This window comes from Mustela nivalis (assembly GCF_964662115.1).
Source record: "Mustela nivalis genome assembly, chromosome: 10".
Taxonomy (NCBI): Eukaryota; Metazoa; Chordata; class Mammalia; order Carnivora; family Mustelidae; genus Mustela; species Mustela nivalis.
In genome coordinates, this window is record NC_139029.1 from 43,570,266 (window position 1) to 43,594,957 (window position 24,692).

Below are 24,692 nucleotides of genomic sequence, written 5' to 3' on the forward strand. Positions count from 1 at the left end.
CACCACCAGCTTCCTGCTGCCTGGTGGAGCTGCAGGAGGAGGGGCTGGGGCAGCTGGTCCCGAAAGCCCCCTCAGCTCTCAATGCACCCTCCACCCCCTTCACCCCGGCCACCACAGCCGAACTGAACTGAAAACCTACAGCTTGCAAAAACGCCACCCTCCTCTTCACCCGCGTGCAGGCAGTTCTTCCGATCCGCCCATCTTCACCCCACGGGCAGCCTTCCCCAGCTTCCACCACCTGCCACTGCAGGCTGGCCTGGGCGCCATGATTCTAAGTTTCCTTAAGAACCTACACCTGCCCCTACCCCCGCCCCGCACAATGTACCAAGCTGCTGTCATCGTCTACTTGCTCCCTGAGACTAGACTGAACTCCCTAAGGCCTGTGCCCATGACTTACCAATGTCTATGTCCCCACCCCTAGCATGCCACTGGGTCTATCAGTCACCCCCTGATGGGCTGATGTGCCGAATGCTGAAGCCACGTTGAGCTCCTTGAGGGCTGGGCCCAGGTCTGATCCATGTTAGTAGCCCTGGGAGGTAACAGAGGGCCTGAGACAACACAAGCAACACCAGGTAGGCCCACAGATTGGGTTCTGCGCGGGTGTTGGCATCTTATCCAGAAAGCCAAGTCATCCTCAACCCCTGACCGTGGAGGCACAGGGCTGGTCCAGATGTGGCTCTCTGAGGCTTTGGCCGGACTCAGGGTTAGAAAAGCATCACGTACACTTATATATGCTGTGGGTTTTTCTTATTAGAATCTGCATTAATCACTAACATGCCTTAACCTTGTCTCAAAGCTTCCATGCCCAGAGATAATTTGGTGTTTGGGGCATGGTTTTTCCAAGCTAACCATTTTACAAATCAAAACCTAACGTGGAGGGTCCTTCAGAGCCATGGGAGGCTTCGGAGGGCAGCTGCTGCCCACAGGCCTGGGGTAGGGGTGGCTGGTGCTTCCCATCCCCCAACCTCCCTTTGAAGTAACAAGGGCGTAGGTTTTTCCCTGAGGGCTTCCCATCTTTTCTTGTAGCGTTGGGGTTAGTTCAAACTTCTTTCAAATAGAACCACAGAGATTGAGAAACAAGTAGATACTATCTAATTCCACTCTTTATGGAGAAAGCAGGGTCTAGAGATGAAGTGTGGCAACAGCCTTTCAAAAGAGACGTGACTATCTCCACTTAACAGAGGAGTACATTGAGGCACGAAAGCTAAGCTAACAACCCAGGTTCCAGAGCTAGTCAGGAGGTGGCGGAATCATCTGGGTCTGCCAGACCTTGAGGGAAAACACCATCCATGCTACACCCAACTGGTTCAAAGGTGATTTTCCCCAACGCCCCAGAGAAGCCGCGCTGGGGAAGGCCAGGGTTTCCTCTGCCCACCTCCACTTCCTGAAGCTCCACAGAGCAGCACTGGGGGTGGGTGGCGGGGGGCTGCTCGGAGGGCAGCATTTCCCATGGACCCTGACCCGCAGCAACGGTGTTCTCGAAAGCTCTGCACACCAGACATTCAGAGGGTTGAGATTTCTGCGTAGCGTCCTGTAGAAACGCACCTGACAAAGAGGACCCTCCTCCTTGGAATTTAGCCTCAGGGGTTGTTTCAGGGCAAGATAACCGTAGAGCTAAAAATAAGAGCCCTGGGTTTATATGTTGTATATATGGGGATCCGTGAGTTGTGCACGTCACAATGTGTGCAGTGGTGTGTGCATGGCTGCGTGCGTGTGTGTGCAGTGAGACACGAGGGCGATGGAGGCTAAGGAGGCTCTTCTCTGCCTCCCTCCCTCTTCCCTGCCTCCTTCCCCTCCTTCTTTCCAGAAACATAAAAGCACTATAATTTTTTTCCTCCCCCAAAGATGCAAACAAACATTCGGTACGAATCCACCCTCACTCCTCACCCCCGCGGAGGAGGTTTCTGGCTGTAATCATAGCTGGTGGAAGGTGGTCATGGGGAGTGGGGGCGGTGGGGCACAGCTCCTCCATTAAAGTAGATCTGAAGAAAGGCAGGTTGCTGAAATGGAAGTTAGAGTGGGGAGATTATACTCTTTTTCTTTTATTTTCTAAAAGATTTTATTTATTTGACACAGAGATAGAGAGAGAGAGAGCATAAGCAGGGGGGAGCAGCAGGCAGGGGAAAAGCAGACTCCCAGCTGAGCAAGGAGCTCAATGCGGGGCTTGATCCCAGGGCCCCAGGATCATGACCTGAGCCGGAGGCAGACACTTAACCAACTGCGCCAGGGTGATCCTGGTGGGGTTGTTTTTGTGTTCTAAAGAGCAGTACCATGAAAACAACAGACTGTGATCCTGCTGTCAACGAGAAAAGCCTTCAAATCCACTTTCTCCCTTTTATAGGAGATAGAAATTTTATTACTAACACTCTTAAGATTTGGGTTGATTGGTGGGTTTTCAGCTAAGAAAGAGGTAATCAAAATGCATCTCATTGAGTTACTGAGAGAGCCGAATGCCATCTTGTGAGCTTGCCCCAGTGTCCAGCACACAGAAGGCACCAGCAATGTGTCAGCACCTTTATCTTTTCAGTGGCTGTAGAGCACACAGTGCACAGGGTTGGTTTCAAAATTACCCAGCATTTTTCTCTTGGGAAAAATAAGAAGGAATAGGAGAAAAATGAACATAGACCCACTCCTCCAAGCACCTTTGCAAACACTGAAATTACATTTGTAAAATTGTTTCCAGACCGGAGTAAAGTATAAAAAAAAAAAAAATAGGAAACTAAATATCTTCGCTACATTAGCTTTCTTAAAGCAGAGCGAAAGCAAAACAACAACAAATGAAGAAGGGAGGGGAGCACAATTCGTGAATAAATAAAATCCACGTTTGAGGTTTTCCTAGGCTGGGGCCCACCTTTCAGCTCTGTATCCCAGGTAATGGGAAGCCCGAAGGCCTCCGGGCTTGGAAAGGATGGCCAGGGAAAACAAAACAAAACAAAACCCTTCTGCTAGTTTTTCCAAATCCTAATTATGTTTTGTAAGTAAGTCAAAATCAAAACGCTCTTTCTGCAAACAGCTTATGCTCCCCTGAGCTACGTCTGACCTCTCAGTGCCTTCTTGCTCTTCATCAAAGGGGCCGAAAGCAGGAAGTGCCTTGGCATAGGGACCTCATTCAAGGGGAGAGGAGAGGCAGGGGACCGCATGTAACTCACAAAGAGAAACAGACCAGCCGCTGTCTGGGCAGCAGCTGGAGACAAGCCCTTGGCCTGCCCTGTCCCAGCGCCTCTAGGAAATCAGAGCAGACGTGGCCATGGGAAAGGCAATACGGGGGGTTAGATCATGGCCCCACCACCAGCTGAGGGACCCCCCCCCCCCACAACACACTGCTTAGCCTCCCTGGGGCTTGGTCTCTGGATCCCAGCAGCAGGGATACCCATGTCATGCCTCACTGTGTTATGAGATCACGTGTGCTCAGGGACGCAGAATTATACTTTCACACGTGAAATCACTCCCCATCGCCAGATACTGATAATTTTGAAAGCCTTTCCCTCTGCAGGGGATGGAGGAGGGTTGGCATGGCGAACACCACAAGGAATTTTATGACAGAGCTTAGATGTGAGCAACAGTGCTAGTGCCCGTGTGAATTCTGACCATTCACTTGAATTCTCTGAGCCTTACTTAATAATCCGTTCCCACAAAAGAGATAATACTACTTCTAATCTAGGGGGCCTGGAAGGGTCAGCTGAGTTAAAGGGATGTTCAGAAAACAGTTTTGTTACATTAAAATGTGATACACGTGTCTTTGTCACCTTTTAAATTCAAAATGGGTGCACAGTCCTTATCAAAGAGCCATGGTAAGTATTAGTTTTATTTGAAAAATGGGAAACATCTAGAAAGTAAAACAACTTCTAATGATGCCATGGCAGAGCTCAAAACAGAACCTCACTTTTCTAGCTAACTTCTCTTTCAAGGATTTCAAAATGACAGCTCTCCCTAACCATCCCGAGGGCTCTCTGCTCCGGAGAGATGTGAGCTGGGGTGGGGCCCTGCACTGCACTGGAATCAGAAGGAAGGTACTTACCACCAAATACAGCATAGTGTACATGGAGAAGGAGGCGTGGCCAGAGAAGAAGGACTTCCTGCAAGAGCAAGAGAGGGGCATGAAGGGGCCATATTCACACCCTGACACATGTTTGCCTGTCTGTCTTCCCTCCCTAGACTGTGACCTTAACAGCAGCACTATCTTGTTTGGTTTTGTATCCTTGGTAGTGCTTTGGATACATTGTCTAGAACCTAGCAGGCACCCACGGATGCGTGAGCAAGCGGATGGATGGATGGATGGATGGATGGACTTACCAGTGTTCTACCATAATTGCTATTTATCAATATATCTAAAAAATTTGACCCTGAGCTCCTTAAGAATGGGGACTGTGCCTTATACACCCCTTGAAGCCGAAGCCCAGCCCTGAACTTGGCACCTCGTGCAGCAGGCGCCTTAGTAAGTGTTCCCCAAACTGCCTGCATTCAAGGCGTGCACACCGTGTCCGCGGCAGGCGGCGACTCACCTGGCTTCCTGGACTTTGCTGTCATCCCCTCTGCATTTGTAGTTTTGGATGTAGCCCTCAGAGCAGTTGATCTGGCTGAAATCGGGGTTGCAGACGCTCAAGAAGTGAGGACGCAGGCGGCCTATGGAGACTTTGGCAATGTCTGTGAAGGACTGGCTGATGGCACAGCCAAAGAGGAAGCAGCCCACCTGCTTATAGAGGGCTGCCACATAGGGATTCTGAATCGTTGACCGGGACTTCTCCTTCAGGTAGTAGATGCGGTAGAACTCCCCAGTGATGATCTGAAAGGAAACCAATAGGGGAGTTAGGCAGTATCGAGACCTGACATGAAAGCGGATGTTGTAAAGGATATTTACTGATGGAAGAGAATGTTCTGTGTATAACTGCTGGCTATAACCTAGAAAGTCTCAATTTTCAGGACACCTGGGTGGCTCAGTCGGTTAAGCAGCTGTCTTCGGCGATGTCATGATCCCAGGGTCCTGGGATCGAGCCCTACATTGGGCTCCCTGCTTAGCAGGGAGTCTGCTTCTCCCTCTCCCTTTGCCCCTCCCCCTCCCTTGTGAATACCCTCTCTTTCTGTCTTTCAAATAAATAATAATAAAAAATTCAATTCAAATAAATAATAATAATAAATTTCAAATAAATAATAATAAAATCTTTTTTAAAAATCTCAATTTTCTATTTGAGAAATACATGGACAGAAATATGCACAGGAGGAAACATAGGAGTGCTAACATGGTCATTTTCCCCTTTTTGAAAAAGTTCCACATGGCCCTATAGTATCTTTGTAAAAACAAAAATATACAAATATATTTATACATATATAAATGTAATATTAAATATATATAAATATTATATATCATAGTTATATGTATTTTTTTTTACTAAACAAAGAGACAAAGACCCAAATATAGGAAAAAAAAAATTAGATGAACAATCAAGGGCATGGTGAAGCGTGGCCAAGGCATCCGAGGATCTGAGCCAATCTCAGGATAGTGGGCTTCTGAGTCAGGGATCACCAGGCTTGTGTCAACACTGAGCCATGGTGGGAGTTTCTACGGGAAGGTGAATGCCCAAGACCATGTCTCGGGTTTGAGTCCCGGCTGTGCCACTGGCATGGTGTTGCTCAGTCATGACAACCTCTCCAAAAGCTTCAGTTTGTTTCTCCATGAAAGGAGGCCGCATGCCCTTGTGAGTCGTTGGCTTAAATCTGGTAACATGGATGGGAAATTACCTGGGTCATAGAAAGTGATTCTTTCATTTTCCTTTTTAGAAGAATGCTGTGATGAGCACACTGGCCTACAAACTAAGGAACTTTTAATACAATGACCTTCGGTGTTTGCAAATTTCCAAGTCTATGGGCATTGTCTTCCATCTCCTCAATTCTACAGGACAGCCAGTGAGTCTTGGCTTTCATACCCTTCCCCCATCACACCGTGTTTACTCCTAACACTTCTGGGAGGCTTCTCACCCCTGGGAAAAGAAGAGCCACCAGTCACAGATGACCCGGTCTCCACCAGAGATTGCTCCCAGACGCTTTATTTCATGAAATCCTAACAATGGCCATGAGACAGGTATGGCTGAAGCTCAGACAAGGGAAGTGGCAGCTCGACCCACACTGCCTGGTGTGACATTAAGAATAGGGCTCCAGCTCGTTCTTCGCAAGGCTAACGCCCGTGATGCCTACACAACAGAGGACATCCCACTTCGGTCATGCCCAACCACACAGCCTGCTGCTCTTGTCTTAACTCCACAGCACAGCCCCGGCCACTTCCTGATTGCAACCACAGTCCAGGGACAGCAACAGTCAACTCCTCACGCCCCACAGAGCTCCTTTTACAGCTTCTCGAGGGGCAGGGTGATGAGCCACGCTTGCTCTTTCAGGGAAGCCCAGTGTGTGTTCACAACCGCAAGGGAAGTAATAGACAGACGTATCCGGCCACTCCTTTCCAAAGTCTCCCGTTATTGTTTCACAGCTGGGGAAGGGGTCAAGGCATGGGGTCTGATCCAAGTTCTCAGGGGCTCCCAAGTCTAGTGGGGGGGTGGGAGGGATTGGCCAGGTGGAAAGAAGATGCCAGCTGGGCCCAGGAGCCAGCAGGTGCGGGAGCGAGAACAGCCACCAGCACTGCTAACGTTTGTACAGCGAGTCTGTGTTTATAAATACTTGATTATTTCTAAGTGCTACGCTTTGGTTCCCAGATCACACTGAGTGTGATTCAGAGGGAGATGGTCAAAGGCCAGTCTAGCACACAGTACTGGCTTAGCCATTCTCTGGGAGAGCACTGATCTCACAGATGTGCTCAGAGACTACTGGTTGCATGAATGAATGAAAGGAAGAAGGACCATAGTCTTCACAGTTGTTTTATTATAAAACTGGAAATATCCTCTAAATATTACTGAAAGGCCTTTGATAACATGCTGCAGAGATTAAAACCTGCGAAGCACAGCACATCAGAAATGAAAGGGTCCATTATACATGGAAAAAACTGAGGTCCAAATTAACTAGCAAGGAAAGATTGGACCCAGGTGTTCTAGTTCCCCACCCAGCAATCTTTCCTACTGTTGCTGGTCTAATTCCCCTTTGAACCTGTTTATACTTTTACCCTGTGTAACCTTACGGGCTAACAAGTTCCAGATGTCCACTGCCACCATCATGCTCTTTCTTCTTTATTTATAAATCACACTCGCATGACTTTGGACTCAAGGAGTCGAACGCTCAACTAGGAGGCAGTGGCCAGGGTTCAAGTCCCTACTCACTGAGTGAACGTGAGATAAGCCAGTATCTGCATTTGCAAAATAAGGACGCTAGACGCCGTAATTTATCCCTTCATAATTGCAATGACATTTACTTTCAGCTCCCCTGTGCTACCTCCACCACTAGCCTCCCAACCAAGCAAAGGCAATAAGCAACAGCACAGGAAAGTACTTCCTCAGAGACGATGCCATGGCCACCGGGCAGAACCAAGGCCCTATGCATAGTCCCTGCCCTTGAATGATTCCTGAGTTCCTTGATGTGTCACGGCTACAAATTAAGAAACTCTAAACTGATCTGGCTTGAGCCTGACTTCCTATTTGATGCTGAAAAAGAACATGTGGCTTTTCACTGCCAATCAGCAACTTGTAGGTGAATTTACTGATTAATCTCAGGTGAGTCACCCCTGTGCTTCCGTCACTTCAGGGAGAAAGGGTTTGATTACAGCTCAAGGGCTACTTTCAGCTCTAACATCCCTTCATTCTAAAACTTCAGTTTCAGTGCCAGGGGCTCGCACGTGGCAAGCCACCAGTTAAAATGCTTTCTCCTCTCATGGGAGGAGAAAGGGGTAAAGAAGCTGTTTCATGGCATCTCAAATTCCTAGTAACTAAGCTATTAATAGCAGTACCCTTGTCCATTTCTTTTGAACTTTACAGTTTCATTTGATCTGTAACTCTGTGAAGAATTTACACCCACTGTACAGCTGAGGATGGTAAGGCTCTGGAGGGACAGGCACTTCGCTGAAGGAGTTGAGGCTTCTTAGTGACAGAACAAAAGTGGAGCCCAGATATGCTGACCCTTAAGTTCAAAGACTCACAACAGACTATATGGACAGAATGTTTTGTTACAGATCTTTCTCGAGTTATGATGGTGTTACGTCCTGATAAAACTCATCCTAAGTAGAAAATATCGTAACTCAAAGATAGACTGAATACACCGCCTGAACATCATAGCTTCGCCTCACCAACCTTAAACATGCTCAGAACACTGGCATTAGCCTACGGTTGGGCATAATCAATTAGCACAATGCCTGTGTTGCAGTTAAGTATAGAATAGCACGTGTAATTTATTGGCTACTGCACTGAAAGTGAAAAAGAGAAGGGCAGCATGGGTACAGAAAGGCTGTTTACGCTCGTGATCGCATGGTTTAGCTGCGAGCTGGGGCTCACTGCTGCTGCCCCGCCTCACAAGAAGGCACCCGTACCACAGATTCTTAGCCCATGAGGGAAAAAAAAAATCAAGTACAGCTTCTACTGACTGTGCATTGCTTGTGCACCATTGTAAAGTCGTAATTCAAACCATCGTAAACTGGGCATCAGCTGTATTTCTATCGTTATTAAAAACAATTTCCACTGCAGAACAGCAATGGAGTATTTCCAAGGACAGGAACGGGCTGAAGCCATTTAGCAGACACATGACTCCAGGACCACATGGCCTTCTGGGGCAGCCCTGACAGATCTCGCAGTTAATGAGCAACAAATTATGTATTTTCTCTATCCCCTTGTACAGAAGGGTCGGGGAGTCGACAACACGGCCATAAATCATCATTATGAACCAGCCAGACTTGGCTTCTTGTAATCCTAACCCTTAAAAGACCATTGAAGGAGATTCGGGCTGGGAGAGCCGGGCAAACACCTCACCTCTGCCGAAGAGGCAAAGGCTTAAATTGTTCTCTGACACGTTACACACCTAATGCTGGAGTTCCAGATTGACTACTTTCGGACCTTATTCATCCCTCACAATGTTTTTATTCCTGGGTCATAAAATCAGTTCTTCCTTCCCCCTATGAAGGCTAGGGCTCCACCCAGGACTCCAACCCCTGGAGCCCGCATTTCTGCTTCAGTCAGCAAAGTTGTGATATGTAAATTTCGCTGCCCAGAAGGATGCCTTCAATGTTGATCCCTTTCTGAAAGAGCAAGCAACAGATTCAGGGGGATGGCAAGCTGCCACGCAGCAGAGGAGAGTTCTCCCCTACCTGCCTTTTAAAGCACTTGGCACAGAATCTGGAAACTAATAAAGTAGGAAAGCACTGCAATTAAGCTACGAGGGGAGAGAAAGGGATCTTAACTTGCCTGACAATGGTTACGGTTTGTCCCCAGCTCCAGAGCATGCCTCTCTGCCTATCCTCTCTGCTGTCAAAGAGCTTGATGGCCCACTTGTTCACAAGTATCAAAGTGTTCCAGAGAGGAAATTTGGAGAACATTAACTTTTTGGAAAAGAGAGAGCATGTGGTGGTCAAAGAGGCACTGACTTTGGAGCCAGAAAATCCTTAGTCTGAAGCCCATTTCTTACCTTAGGCAAGTGTCTTCACCTCTCTGGGCTTAGGTCTTCTCATCGATAAAAGTAAGATATAAATCATCCACCTGGTGGGATTGCCAAGGGATGCAAGCAGGTGATATGCCAAATAGCTGGCCCCCAGCAGATGACCCCTCCAAAAGTTAATTTTTTTCTCTTTCCCTCAGAGAAGAGGAAATAAAAAATCAACACATACTTGTAGAAAATATCTTTTCTAAGCTCCTTCCAAAAGCTCCTTAGAAATGAACATTCCAAATCGAAGAGTTTGGAAGTACCACCCCTCCAGAGTAGAACCAGAAGATATGTGTACCGATACGTTGGTTTTGACCACTGTGCCTACAGGATGTCTTTCTCAGAGGAGCTAAGCAGAAGAGAAGCCTAAACCCCAGGCAAGCAAGGGCAGGCCTATAGTACTGTTTAGGTCACTTGTCACATTCCTCTCTATAAATGATCCCAAGAAAAGTTAAGACTTGTGGACAGTGTCCCAACAATCCATCTTCAAGAGACTTTAGAGTTCCAAGAACAAACATCCCTATTTTCTGATCTGCTTGAATAATAGTATTTGCAGAGTGTTTTACTACTTACAAAGCATTTTCACATCTGCTGCACTATCTGCTTCTCACAACACCCTAGGAATTACTCAATTCTTGTCACCACTTTAAAAAGTGAGTATAGGGGAGACCAGAGAGGCCAGTGAATCAGGCTTGGTCAGAAATTCGGCGATAGCAGGGCTGCAGCCGCAGCATGGACCCCACTCCAGTTCCTGTGCCCTGTCCCACGGCACGAAGGCAGCTTTCTGTGTGAAGTCCTAGCAGGCAGCATGATCTGAGTTTCTGGGGAGACGGATGCTCCTGGAGCACGTGGTGTGGTCACTTACTCGTCAGGCACTTGCTTACCTCAGCCCCTGTGAGCCACAGTGCACCAAGCTGTTCTTTCACATCTTGGTTGTGTGCATGAATGAACTTCTTTCTGTACAGAACAGAATCATTCATTCAACAAACACTGGGCTCTCAGTCCTAAGAGAAAGGGAAACGTATTTGGGTCCTGCTGCTACAGATGGGGACGGTAGCTGCATTTTCTCTGAAGCTTAATGCTCCATCTCGTACAACAAGATGTAGCACCTTGCATGACTAGAAAGAACTGATGAGAAATTTCGTCCTCGCTTCTTCTCCTGCTTGATCGTCTTCAGTGTTTTGGCAAGAGATCGGTGCAGTGCAGACTGGGAAAGGCAAGGAGGACAGAGCTCTGTGCAAGGACACCAGTGGAGTTTCTGGGCCCCGTGGGTAAGTCAAAACTCCAAAATCCAGCATATAGACAGCAAAGAGGCCAGAGAGAGGCCCAGAAGCTAGTGTTTGCAGAGTGTTTTGGGCAGCACCACTCAGTGGTGGCTGCCCAAAGCCCAGAACCTTTATGAAGAAGGCATTCTGAAGGATGAAGCATCATTATTTTCCCAAAGGTCGGGACTTAGAGCCATGGTTCTCCTACATGACTAGGCCTGCCTATCTGTGCAAGGAGCTTCAGGATGGGTTTTCTGTACCACCTCCTGGGGCCCATCTCTTACTCTGTTTTGACACCGAATTCCCTAAGCTTCCTGAATAATGCACCACAGTGCTTTTCTTTCTATGTCTCAAATACCTATCTCCTTGCCTTTCTGCTGTGATCTCTGCTGCTTCAGCAGTTTGAATTATTACCTCTGGGAAGATGACTACCCAAAGGGCATCTCTCTCTCTCTCTCTCTCTCTCTCTCTCTGGGAAGATGACTACCCAAAGGGCATCTCTCTCTCTCTCTCTCTCTCTCTCTCTCTCATTTCAGCTTACCCCTTATACCAGTCAGCCCTCTACCGATCTTCTGCCAAATCTCCCAACTAGCATCACGGATCACATTAGGATGTCAACCCAACCCAGTCTCACATCACGCTCATTTCAACTTCTGTCCCAAACCTCACGGCTCTTCCCTTCATCTCTGTTCGAGTCACCACCATACAACTGCAAAGACATGACCCTGTAGGCCTCCTTATCTCACTGCCATCCACATGTGGTCACCCTGCTTCTGCAAGCTGCCTCCTGTCCATCTCCCCCCTCCTCCCCTTGCATCACCCCCACCGTGGTTCAGGTCTCATCCTCACCTTAGCTGCAAAACTGATGAAGCTGGCTTCAAATACTTCCATCAGTCTCCAGCCCACTAATTTGGGTAAAAACTCCTTGACATTCAAGGCATTTCACCATCTTGCTGTGTTCTCTTTATCTTTTATCTCTATCTACTTACTCCCAGATACTCTATTTTTCCAGCTGAACAGGTCTGCTTTATAGTTCCTGAAAATACTCCATTGTTTCAGCTTCTCATCCCTGAAGTAATCCCTTCTGCCTGGAAGCATCTCTGATGAAAGTCCTTCAAAGTAGAGCTCTAGTGTCAACTCACAGATGGGGTTAGAGTTCTGGCTTTTAACTTCAAGGTCTTGGATGATTGAGCACTATAACTCTTGTTCCCTTACGTGTAAAAAGGCAATGACACCAGTACCAAGAGCTCCAGGGTCATTGTGATAATTAAGTAGGACTATTGCTCAATGGATGATGATGGTGGCAATGATGATGAAGTCTTCAGCAACGAAAATAGCCTCAGTCATCTTCCTCTGAATTCCCATAGCAGCACTTTATTTATACCTCACACTATCTACTGCCTTTGGTCTCCTTTGTCCTTGAAGGTCTCGGCTCTGGGGCCCACCACCAGCAGAGAGTGCTCTGGCTCTCCTCATGTTCTCTGATCAACTTCTCAGTCTTCCTGAGAGTAATAGTGCAGTCGGTCTTCTCCTTGCCTGGCTTCCCCTTTAAACCACCAGCTCCTAGTTTTATATCTGTGTCTTAATATAAGCTGTAGGGCGAGGTGTCTACCACAATGTTTCCTTGCTCTAAGGGCAATCTCACCGAGCATCCACCTACAGCCGGCCACTGCCTTCTGCAAAGCCACTTCATACAAAACCCTACTGCATACCGTTGGTCTTAGGATCTTAGGCGATCATCTGCGCAGTGGTCATGTAGACCTCCTCCATACACTGAGCTCTCCAAGCAAGCCCAGAAATGACACAGTTTTATAGCTCATGAAATAAAGAGCACTCTGCATAGTACCTAGCACAGAGAAGGCCTTCAATAAATGTCAGTCCAAGCACTGGGCTTTGAAGCCAGAGAGAGACTGGGGTTTTAATTCCTGCTCCCTCATTCACTACACTGAGAGTAACCTTGCACTAGCGGCCTCTACCTTGGAAGCCTCCTATCCTGCCTTATTTATTAAAAGGGGTAAATAATACCTATGTCACCTAACTGTTGAAGAGGATTTAAGATAAGGCCTTAGTCTCTCCCCACCACCCCAACATTAGATCACTTATAAACGTTATCAGATTTCCCACTCTATCCCCTAATGCACAGACTCACAGAATGGATTTCTCAGCCTCCAGAGCATTATCACTTAAAATGGATAAATTATACCCTAAAGATACAAATGTAGTGATCTGAAGGGGCACATGCACCCAAATGTTTATAGAAGCAATGTCCACAGTAGCCAAACTATGGAAAGAACGTAGATGTCCATCAACAAATGAATGGATAAAGAAGATGTGGTATATATACATAATGGAATACTATGCAGCCATCAAAAGAAATGAAATCTTGCCATCTGTGACGAGGTGGATGGAACTAGAGGGTATTATGCTTAGTGAAATAAATCAATCAGAGAAAGACAATTACCATATGATCTCCTGATATGAGGAAGTTGAGAGGCAACGTGGGGGGTTTGTGGGGTAGGAAAGGAATAAATGAAACAAGATGGGATTGGGAGGGAGACAAACCGTAAGAGACTCTTAATCTCACAAAACAAACTGAGGGTTGCCGGGGGGAGGAGGGCAGGGAGAGGGTTGTTGGGTTATGGACATTGGGGAAGGTATATGCTATGGTGAGTGCTGTTAAGTGTGTAAACCTGGCGATTCACAGACCTGTAGCCCTGGGGCTAATAATACATTGTATATTAATAAAAAAAATAAAAAATTGAAATGGCTAAATTAAAAACCACTTTCATGCTGGATACATTTTCCAAGTAGTCATTAACCCCTAAGAACTACACAGACCTAAGGGAGAACTGCTGGAGCTCTCACGTCTTCCAGGGGCTGGAGAGGTGTGTGTGTGTGTGTGTGTGTGTGTGTGTGTACAAACTAAATCCTAATCCAACGCCTGTGTTTGTTAAATGGCAAATAGATGCCTCCTCCCCCCATCTCCTCAGGGGTAAGAAGGTCTCAGAAGAACTCTGTAGCCATCTGATCAAGGACCCGCACAGTGGAAGGATTCATGGGGCCACTCTCCGTGGGTGGTCCTGGTAATTGCACAGATGTTGTGGACTGTAAACCAGGGGACCGGGTCTCCTACCAAGGCACTGCTGGGCCAGCCCGGCTTCACTGTTTTCAGAGTTGAAAACTCGCCTAACCTTTAATGAGGAGGCAATCTTGGGGAACCTTGTTTTCTTGGCAGTGCTCTCTCAGATAAAGGGGGCTGGGGGCGTGAGGAGGAAGTAATGAAATCCAGATGTGGGCACACTGAAGCGCGATCCTGAATAAACAAGTCTTGGAGGTATTAAGCTCTTCTTCTTGTCTCTCCAGCGAGAAATCTGCACGTCCTACAGAGCATGTTCCCATGTGCATCCTGGGCCATATTTAAGATTTGAGGGAAGAAGATGGCATACTTTTCCCTGCTACACAGGCCCTTTGACATTTCCTGGACTTTTTTTTTTGTTTGTTTTTTAATTTTCTGCCCGAAATGTATCGCTTGTGATTTGAGCACCACAGTCTGTGCCTTGCATGAGCAATTCAAAGCCAGACCGGGCCAGTCAGTCCCTGTCCCTCCCTGCTGTGGCTCGCAGGGTAACAGAAGAATAAACAAGTAAACACACAGGACAGTTCCACCCAGTGACTGCGAAGTCCAAGGCTGGCCCAGAGAATCTCTGGGACCTTTGGAAGTTGGGGGAGGAGGCAACCAAGGAATGTTTCCTGGAGAGAGAGATGTCTGCCGGGGGTGGATTTAGTTCCTACCACGGGCAAGGGGGAAAGCCTGGTCTCGGCCTTCTAGGAACCTATTATCTAGCTGGGGAGACAAGACCTGGACACAGAGCACATGACCAGGCCAGAAGTATGGAGGGTGCTATTTGCTTGAGCTGCAAAGGTGCAGAGGTGCACCACTAGGTCCCTAGCACCTGCTACCTTGGAGTGCTTGAGAAGTAATTGTGGAAGACAGGCAGGCTTTACCAGGCAGCAGTGGGGCCATTATTTACGGAGGGAGAAAGAAAAAGAAGGAAAAAAAAAGCCTTGCTTTTGAATCAGAGAACCCCTGGTCTGGCCCTGCCACTAATTAGTTATGGGAAAGTCACTTAATATCCTTGATCCCCAGGTGCCTTGGCTGTCACAGTCCACCTCCCAGGATCACCACCAGGTGCAAATCAGGGAATGTGCCCAAAATGTGCACTTTGTTAACTGCAGGATGCTACGGAAATGAAAGGGAGATTCTCACCAATGGCATGCATAATGGCACTTGATTTGACCTCCAGAAAAACCCTATGGAGCTGGAGAACCACTGTCCCCAATCCACAGAAAAGGAAGGTATAGTTCTTTCCCAAAGGGGTCTGATCATGAATACGCACAAAAGTTAGGACGGGAACCTAAACCAGATGATGCCCAAGTCTGAGCTGTTTCTCTAATGAGCGGTATTATTACAGAAGTCACATTCAATAGGATCTCTGAGGAGGAGTAGAATTCATATGGCCAGAGGGAGGAGGGAGGGGCTGCACCCACGCCTCATCCACGCTTCAACTCCTAGATATTAAGAATCTATATAAACCACTTTCAGGGGCTGACCAAAGCAAGCACAGAGCCCATGTTTATTTGAAATGAATCCTGAGCATTTTTTTCCGTATTAAAATCTTCGCGCATAATGGCTTTCACGGTGTAGTGTAAGGCAAACTAAGAGGAGGCTAGGTAGGGGGTGATACTTGACTGGTTTTGCTCCTAATCTCACTGCTGCTAGAGTCATTAAACCTTTACAAGGCAGGGATAGGAACCACCGCTCTGTGGATTTGGAAAGAATTCCTATTATGCTATAATTCCAGAATCTGAGATACATCTGAAAAAGCAGTCAAAACGACTAGATTTTTCCACATCTCCTGCCATAGAAAGGTGTCTGCTTTCTCTATAATTGCTGATGAACTGTGTGTCCACATCATACTCTGTCTTACACTGGCCCCCCACTCCTTTGCTGTGGGGACACTCACACTGGAGTGAGGGCACCCAAATCAGCCAAGGTTTCTCTTGTTGTTTTAAACAAACTTGAGGTCGGCAGGCAAGAGAAGGCCCGGCCAGCAAGAAGTGGGATGATTAGATTTCCAGCCCTGGGTCCCCCTCTCCCTCCTTGACTGTCATTCACGCCCTCTGATCAGAAGCAGATCCGGGATGGAGCCAGCCAGGATCTAGGGCCAGTCCTAATGGGAAAGTGGGAAATGTGTTGTTGTTGTTGTTGTTGTTGAATTTAGGCCGTATATAGGTTTTCCAGAATTGAGCATACTAAAGTGAATTACTCATTTTTCCTCTGAGGTCTCTGCTTCTGCTTGTTTCCACGAGGACTCAAGTACTTAATGGCAGGTAAGTAGGTAAGCAGACCTCACGATGGGCCCACAGCTCACACACGCCTCCGACTGAAAAGTGGACGTAGCTGGATCTGGAGGTCAAGCCCTCTTGCAAAGAGCACTGGAGGGAGTCAAGAGATCTGGGTTTTAGTGAATTAACTACAAGGAAAGAGTGGGAGACAGGATGGGTCCCAAGGCTGGAGCTCCTTTTCTGACTCTATTTTTATTAGACATGAGGTCTTAGCCAAGTCACTTCACCACTTTTTGACTGTTTACTCATTTGCCAATAAAACAGTTCACATTTATTGAGTACACTCTAGATGCCAAGCATGGAATTACTTTACATACATCATCTCCATTTCACAGATGAGCCTACTAAAGCTAAAAGGGGTTAATTCACTTGCTACACATTCCACAGCAGGAGTTCAGATATGCTCATACCTTTAACCCCTAGGCTAAAGGGAAACCTTGACGATTACCTAGCTACTGGGGCTTCTGGGGGGTGAAATGCTTAAACACGGTTCATAGGTTTCTAGGACACATAATAGCGCTTAACAAAGGACACCAATTATTGTGGTATTTTCTTGCCTGCTTCCCTCCCCCACCCTCTCACCCGTTTGGAACTATAGGAAAGCACTCTCCAAGCCTATTTTGCTGACATCCTACGGGATAAGGAAGCAATGCCCTTGCTCATCCTAGATCCAAGGCCACAGCACGTGACTGCCTGTTTCAAGAAAACCCGAGAGGTCAAGGAGCACTTTAATTAAAACACCAACATGACATGAGGAGAAAAGCAAGCCAAACTAAACTCCTTAAAGCAGATCTTTCTCAGAAATGCTGGCCTTTCAAGAGGAAGAAGGGGCTGGTCTTGGCCAACAGCAGGGAAAGGGCTGCTGAGCAGGAGTTTTGCTTAAGGAAGGAAGCCCAGGCGAGAAGCCCAGGCCTTCGAGAAGCGTCTTTAGCACCGTGTCCATCTAACCCAGCACTACAAGGTCCGTTCCCACGAATAATGGCGTTTGAGTCTCACAGCCATTCCCATGAGTGAACACAACACAGATGAGGACAGCGAGGGCTGGAGAGAGTGGTGGTTCACCGGGTTCACGTAGCAGTGGGTACCACAGCCTCTGAAGGGTGCCGCTGTCCGCTGCACTGGGCCCAGGAGCTGCCCCACCAGGCAAGCCCATGTTAACTGCATGCAGAGAGAGCAAAGGGCACACAACTCCCCTGTCCTCGTGCTATTCTTATCTTAACCACTCCTGGGTTATAGTCCGCTTCCTAGAAGCCCTCAGTTAACTAATCCTCCAAGTGTCAAAAACACCTGTTCAAACCTTAGTACAAGATACTGTACAATTATTTGCCTGCCGTGACAAACTTCTCTTCCACGAAAAGCCATGCAACTCAACTGCACACGGTCAGTTTGGAGCAATAGTAAAATTAGATCTTATATCTCTCAGTTTCTGAACACAAAGATCCTCAGTCCACCTTTAAGAAACTTCTAGAGTTGCCAAATGGACTGTTTTTATTTTAAAGGTTGGAAAGAATTCTGCTAGTCCCCATCCCCCTCTCCCAATTTCAAACTGTTGATTGTGTGCCTGGTTTACGATGTTATTAAAAAACAAAGAGGGGTCTCAAAGTTTACAACCAACCCCTAGAGTGGGGAAGTCAAAAGAAAAACTTCATGAAATGTGTTTCAGTACCATCAGCAGCATGTGATCCAGAATAGGCAAGAGTAGCCAACTGCCTATCCCTTGGGCAATTGATTTGGAAAGGAGAGCCACTCACAATGTGAAGTCAAGTCTCCAAAATGGAAACAGAGTTATGAAAAAAGCTAGAGATAGGCTAGAGCCCCCAATTATATTTGCTAGAGACATTGAGCATATCATTTAACCCCTTTGAGCTTCCAGTTTTCCATTTGTATAATGGGGATATTAGCACTTAACTCATGTAGAATAGTCTTAACTTTAGCTTCCTTCCTTCTTGGCTTCTAATACAGGCCAAAGATAAGCTTCCAAGTTCTGGCTAATATAAACAGGACTCAAGGAACTGAGAGGAAGGAATTTATGACCTTGGTGGACATGACGCTAGTCCCTTATGCCCACGTGGCTGGGGTTCAAGGGCAGAGATCAGCAGAAAATTCTGGAGGTGGGTCATGGACAGCTGTGAAAATGCAAGACTCATAAATTATGAGACAGATTACCATCAGTTATGCTCCTCACCCCTGCCCTAAATGGACACGTCTAAAACAGGGTGGTGACCTTCCAAGTCAGGCCATACCCCACGATGCGACTGTTGCTCACAATAATTTTAGACTTGGTTCCAAAGTCCGTGGCTCATTTTTGCATCCTCAATGAGGACTTCATCCTTTAAGGGAAGACCTGTATGTTTATGCTTGCACCTGAGTAACCTATTCTGCAATTGGGAGTTTGCAAACTATTTCAGTATTCATGACCTCTTTTACTGTTCACCACAATACTATGAAGCAAGATGGTCATCTCTGGTTTTAAGGATGTACGGCTTGTTAGCAGAATGCCAGGTCTAGAACCTCGGTCTCTCTATTCCAAGTGCCATTTTATCTTCACTTTTCCACCACCATCCCTGGGTGTGAGAAGTGAATGATATGTCAGAGAGAACATCAGTGGCATAACCACTGTTACAGCAGCACAGCCATGGTGTGAACAAAGCCCAGAAAATGCCTGTGACATCTGATGGCATCCCCCTCTCTCTGGGGCTCAGTGTCAGGGCTCAGAGCTCAGACTCTGGGCTAAGGGGCAGCTGGGTTCAATTCCTGACTCTGCAGCTCCAAGTGAACTTGGGCAAATTATTTTTACTCTTGCAGACCTCAGTATCTCAATTTGTAGAAGAAAGATAAGAACAGAATCTAGAGGGATGCCTGGGTGGCTCAGTAGGTTAAAGCCTCTGCCTTCAACTCGGGTCATGATCCCAGGGTCCCGGGATAGAGCCCCACATCGGGCTCTCTGTTCAGCAGGGAGCCTGCTCCCCCCCCCCCCTCTCTGCCTGCCTCTCTGCCTACTTGTGATCTCTGTCTGTCAAATAAATAAATAAAGTCTTTAAAAAAAAAAAAAAAAGAACAGTATCTAGACTTCACCAGATGGTTGTGAGGATCAGGCAAAGTATTTTAGGGCGGGGGGCTTTGTGTACTTTCATGACACTTTTAGTATATACATGCATATAGAAATTATACTTCTGGTGTATTCATGTATACATATATATTTAGTATTTGAAAATACTTTTCTTAAAGTATTTCTTAAATGATTTTTCTTTATTTTTTAGAGAGAGAGAGCACAAGCTGGGAGAGGGGCAGTCCTGCAAGGAGCCCAATGTGGGACTTGATCCCAGGACCCTGGAATCATGACCTGACCCAAAGGCATCTGCTTCACCAACTGAGCTACCCAGGTGCCCCTGAAAATACTTTAAGTAACAGTAATAATGTAAATAAACAATATTAATAACATGAAATTCTACTTGATCTGCCAACTGTGCTGGCTTGGATTTTCTGAAACGGGATCCAGGGGCAGTGAGTGGGGTTGAGCACAGTGGCCCGGATGCTTACCGCAAGGATGGCGATGACGATCCCCACAGCGCAGAGCACGGCATCGTTTATCGTCTCACCGGTTTTCAGAGGATACTTGATGCTCTCATCATTGCAGTAAAACCCTCGGTGGTAAGGTTTGATGGTGCTTGTCTCAATGATGAGGAAGGGCAGGCCAGCTGCTCAAGATGGAACCACCATATGGACCAGAAGAAAAAAAAAGAGAAAGGGGGGGAAAGGGAAAACATCAATGAAAGGAGGCCAAAGAAACACTGACGGACAGCAAAGACCACCCCAAATAAGAACATTGACAGTGACAGTAATTCCTTGCATTTGTAGTGATATGTATGGGCACAGAGCGTGTTCAGTACATGTACGCGCTTTCCTTCCTGGTCAGCCCCAAGAGGAGCATCCAAGGGTGCTGTGGGAGGCAGTGGAAGAGCCAGGGCAGGAGCTTTCCCCCTGTGGCAAAATACCCTCCTAAAATTTAAGCCCAGTTTGTAATATTGACCAACGGAGCCTCAAGTCTAATGACGTCTCATTCATCTAGAGGGTTAGTAGTCACCATACCCTCTTGGAGAAGCTCCTCCCAGGGCTCTGCTGCTTGGAGCAGAGGAAGGCCTTGGAATCACAGAACCTGAATTTGAATCTCAGATCCATCACTTCCTAGCAATGTGACCTTTGGTTCTAATTCCATTTTCCAGAGCCTCAGTTTCCTCGCAAATGAGTTGTGGGGACTTAAAGAGAATGAAGCCCACAGAACTCCTAGCATGGTGCCTGGCACTTAGTAGCTGCTCAGTGGGGCCCTTTTCAACCTCTTTCTTCCACTGAAGAGTCACTAAGAAGACTAAGTGAGCTGAGTGGGGCCCTGCTGCCCGCAGTCCTGGAGCAGAGCCCAAGGGCATCCGGGAGCACTGGGCCACCCTGGCAGCTGCTGCCGGTTTATCAGTGTTAGCTTAGATGCCATTCTCTTAAAGGTCATGGCAAATGGATTCCATCACCTGCCAGGAAAAGCTCTTCATAACTCTGAAGCAAAAAGCGAAGGCCTACAGTATCTCTTGCCTGGTCACTGCAATGTCCTCCACATCACTCTCCTGGTTTTCACTGACTCTCACATGTACCTACCAGTTCACTTCCTGACCACAAGCACATCAGTGCCTTGCTTAAGTCTCTTTGATGGCTCTCCATTGCACAGGACGAGATAAAGTCCCTAAATATGACCTCGGGGTTTCCCTGTGACCTGGACCTCCTCTCTCTTGCCTCACGGTCTGCTGCCTTCCTGGACATGGCCTCCAAGGAGACAGTACACAGAGACTGTGTTTTTTTCATACTCTTCTCTCCGACTAGAAAACCTCTCCTTCCCCTACCACCCAAGTTCAACACCAAACCACCATGCTACTTCACAAAGTCAAAGGTGAGCCACTAAATGTTAGAGGACTGGGGAAGACCAAGAAAAGTATCTTATTAATAGCCAGCACTGACGGAACAGCAACACCAGCAATGTGGAAGGTATTTTATATCCATTTTTGCCCTGAATCTTCCAACAATCTGAAGAGGTCAAGTTAAATTATTTAAGCACATATCGTTCATTTTCAAGTGAAGAAAACAGAGACGAAGAATATTTAGCTCATTCAGAGTCTCTTAGTCTACCCCCAAATGCCCGGATCCCCCAATTTAACTTTGCAAATTGGTTTCATCCAACTGTGAATTTCATTAGCTGAAAAATCCCAAGATAAGCGGTTGTTGAAAAGATAAAATTCCATTTCCATGTTTCTCAAAAAGGAATTAAATTCACGTCACGTTGCTCGCAGCCCCAGACCGCCTCTTAAAAAAAAAAAAAAAATGTACCATGAACTCCACAATTTTTCAATTACTTTGGTCCAGCCCAGCAGCGATAAAAACGCTCACTTTCTAAAAAGTGTATTTATGTATCACTGTGCATACACACATGGATTTATTTGGTTTTATTCTTCGGATTTATTTGAATTCTACGGCTATTTATTTTGTGACCCCTAACTGCTTCCTGCTAGAACAACAATTTACTTTATCAAATTCATACTGGTGCTTTGAAAAGAAAGAAACAGCGACACACCACAGCATTGTGCCTGACCTTCTCAAAGTAAACACAAAGGGGCCCTGGAAGCCAGTAACCATTAGCTCTTGAGACTGTCTCTGCAAAGGAGGGAAGCAGGCCAGGGCAGGCAGCTGGGAAACATGGTGGCACTGAAATTGACAAGAGTATGCAGCCAATCTTTGCAGGTAGAAGGGCTGAGAGGGAAAAAAAAAATATCACATAGGCCCGAACCATCTTCATTCTACTATTATTCCACGTTTTGAACTGTGGCCAAGTTGGCCATGAAAAGTAGCTGAGGAGCCAGCAGTATGATATTAATAGTCCGCTTTTAAAGTTCCACACGTCGTGATAAAACGTTGAGCTCTGCGTCTGAGCCCAGCCGCAGCCTCCGTGGTGCCTGGGAGCCAATGCGTTGCTAATAAACTCAGGAAGGGAGCAGACCCCCGAGTACCTTACATTTGTGCTATGCTCTCAAGCCCCGGCTTCTATTTTTAATAGTGTTCACATGATAGGCCTGTAAAACATATGTTTCTAAGGACAATAAAACACATATAAAAGAGCTGTGGAGTTAGACAGAACTGGGTTAATGATCTCAACTCAGCTCCCTGCTACTTAAGTGAGTTATTCCCATCTTCCCCAACGCCCTTCTCATCTATGCAATGTGAAGAACGAGATCCAGTGTGGGGGCGGGGATGATAGCACACGGTCCATTCATTCATTCAGCAGACTTTTATTCCACCTTCACTGTGTACCTGAAGTACAAGGAATATGGAGATGATATAAACCCTGTCCTCAGGGAGCTTACCATCTAGCAGGGGAAGATGGAATGGAAGGAAATCAGCACAGGAAGTGGCTTTAGTGAAAAGAAACCGAGCAACAGCACTGGGTAAGTCAGCACGGCATCAGGGCACTCACTATGGACACTGAGGAGATGTTAAAAGGACGAAGTAGGGGGGCAACCCCACAGAGAGGGCTAGTGAAGAAAATCTGTTTATTCTGTTCCTTTGGCTTCTCTTAGCCTGGGAGCAATCCAAATCCTTTCTCTTCCTCCTTTGCCTGAGGCTTGGGGAGTTTCCGGTTCTGATTATATGGATGAGGACCACAGACAGACAAGAAGCTGGATCTGAGTGGGTTCTGTTTATTTTCTTGAAAGGCATGGAGATAGCATTTAGAAAACCCAATGGCTTTTTCTGTCTTCCCTACAAACTTGTGGTATGACTGGTGGTGTTGGTGGGGGGTGGGGGGGTTGCCAGTCAAGTCTTGACTTTGCTCCAGAAAAGAGTAACCTCAGATTGCCTTCATTTGATGGAAAAAGCATAAACATTTTCTCAATAGGGCAGCTAGTCCTCAAGAGACATAACACCATGCCTTGTCTCTCCAGGACACAGGGAGAAGGCTGTTCTTCTTTTTGACAGCAGGATCTCCATTTCCAACACTGGCACCATCTTTACTGCCAACTACTATAGTTCCCGATCCCTTCATTTCAAGAAAATTCCCAGTGCTAGTGCCTGGGAATCTAGAGGTGAATCTCATAGAACCTGCCCTCGAGAGGCTCATGGTATTTTAAGAAAATTACAAAAACAAGTGCACTAAGATATTTTGAAATGTAAGAACTGTACAGAGTACATGTAGAGCCCAAAAGACTGCCATACCAGGAACACCAAAGATGGCCGACAGAGGATGGAAGGCTTGAGGGAACCCTTATGTGAACAGGAGGACTTTCAGATCCAGGGACTAAGTACACTCAAGAAATTCAATGTAGTTTAGTGATTTCAATAAGGCAGTTACCCAAACATATGGCTGTTACGAGAATATGATTTTAAATCTGGCTACAGAACAGGGAAGAGACGCACCAGTAGACAACGAAAGGAAGAAAGGGAAAGCTAGCACAGAACACAATGATAGAAGCCAACATTTATTAAACAGCTATGTGCCCAAACTGGGCTGAGGAACCCCACACGAATGTCTGTCGTTTGACGAACCTGGATGCCTATTATGTTCTCAGCACTGACCCGGCCACTGTGCTAAGGAAAGTCCCAACCTTTAAGCCACCCAAGGGCTAATGGGAGAAGAGTCATAACAATGAATGCATTCAGTCACCCCAAGATTCAAAGGTATTAAAGTTGACTTAACAGAGATAGTAGGACTTTTGGGTGCTTTCTAAAGTCAGCGAGTTTAAAACAGAGAAGGAAGCCCCCGTGAGTATTGATAAATTAGCTACGGCTCAGCAAATCTCATGGCCTTTGAAGAAAAAGATGCTTTCCATGGAAGAGTCAAGGCAATAGCCCAGGCGATTATTCACTGAACATTTACCACGTACCGCGCATGGGCTCAGTATCTGATTTAACCAACACTCTGAAGCCAATATCCTGGACTTGAGATTTATCTATAATGAAAGCTAATTACAAGCTTTCTGCAAGGCAAAACCAAACTCTGAGTGTGTGTTTGTGTGCGTGTACATACCATCTGGTGATTCTAGACCCCAACTCAAAGCACTTCTCCTTCTTTTAATCAAGGATCAATTAACTTCCTATACCTCGAGGGACCTCTTGGGATGTGTAGGTTGCAGAGGAGGCGAAATACGAACTCACTGACAAACACTTAATGGGCAGAAAATCAAAGCATGAAGAAAGGCCCCTGTGTTGGGTTCAGGCCTTTGAAACTTCTTGGGCTTTGAAAAACTAACACTTGAGCAGGTTGGGTGGTTTGGGGGTGGGGTGTAAAAAAAACACAGGGTAAGTTTTTGCGGCCCACCCATTGATAAAGTCATGTGGGAAGTGTTACCAAAGTGACCCAACCCCAGAACCCTGCTCCCTTCAGACCCAGCTTCACGTTTGCACAAAATTAAACACAGCCTCCTGCTCTCA

The 24,692-nt window shown here is 46.6% G+C and overlaps 1 protein-coding gene across 1 annotated transcript in view; it reads right to left on the bottom strand.

Moving 5' to 3' along the window:
• PLPP3 (phospholipid phosphatase 3) overlaps nucleotides 1–24,692 on the bottom strand; it is an 84,248-nt gene that overhangs the window by 22,493 nt on the left and 37,063 nt on the right. The window contains exons 2-4 of the mRNA XM_082688547.1: nucleotides 19,773–19,930; nucleotides 4,503–4,783; nucleotides 4,019–4,076 (exon numbers count right to left, since the gene is read on the bottom strand). Of these exons, the coding sequence (XP_082544673.1) occupies nucleotides 4,019–4,076; nucleotides 4,503–4,783; nucleotides 19,773–19,930 (497 nt within the window). The remainder of the gene's footprint in view (nucleotides 1–4,018; nucleotides 4,077–4,502; nucleotides 4,784–19,772; nucleotides 19,931–24,692) is intronic.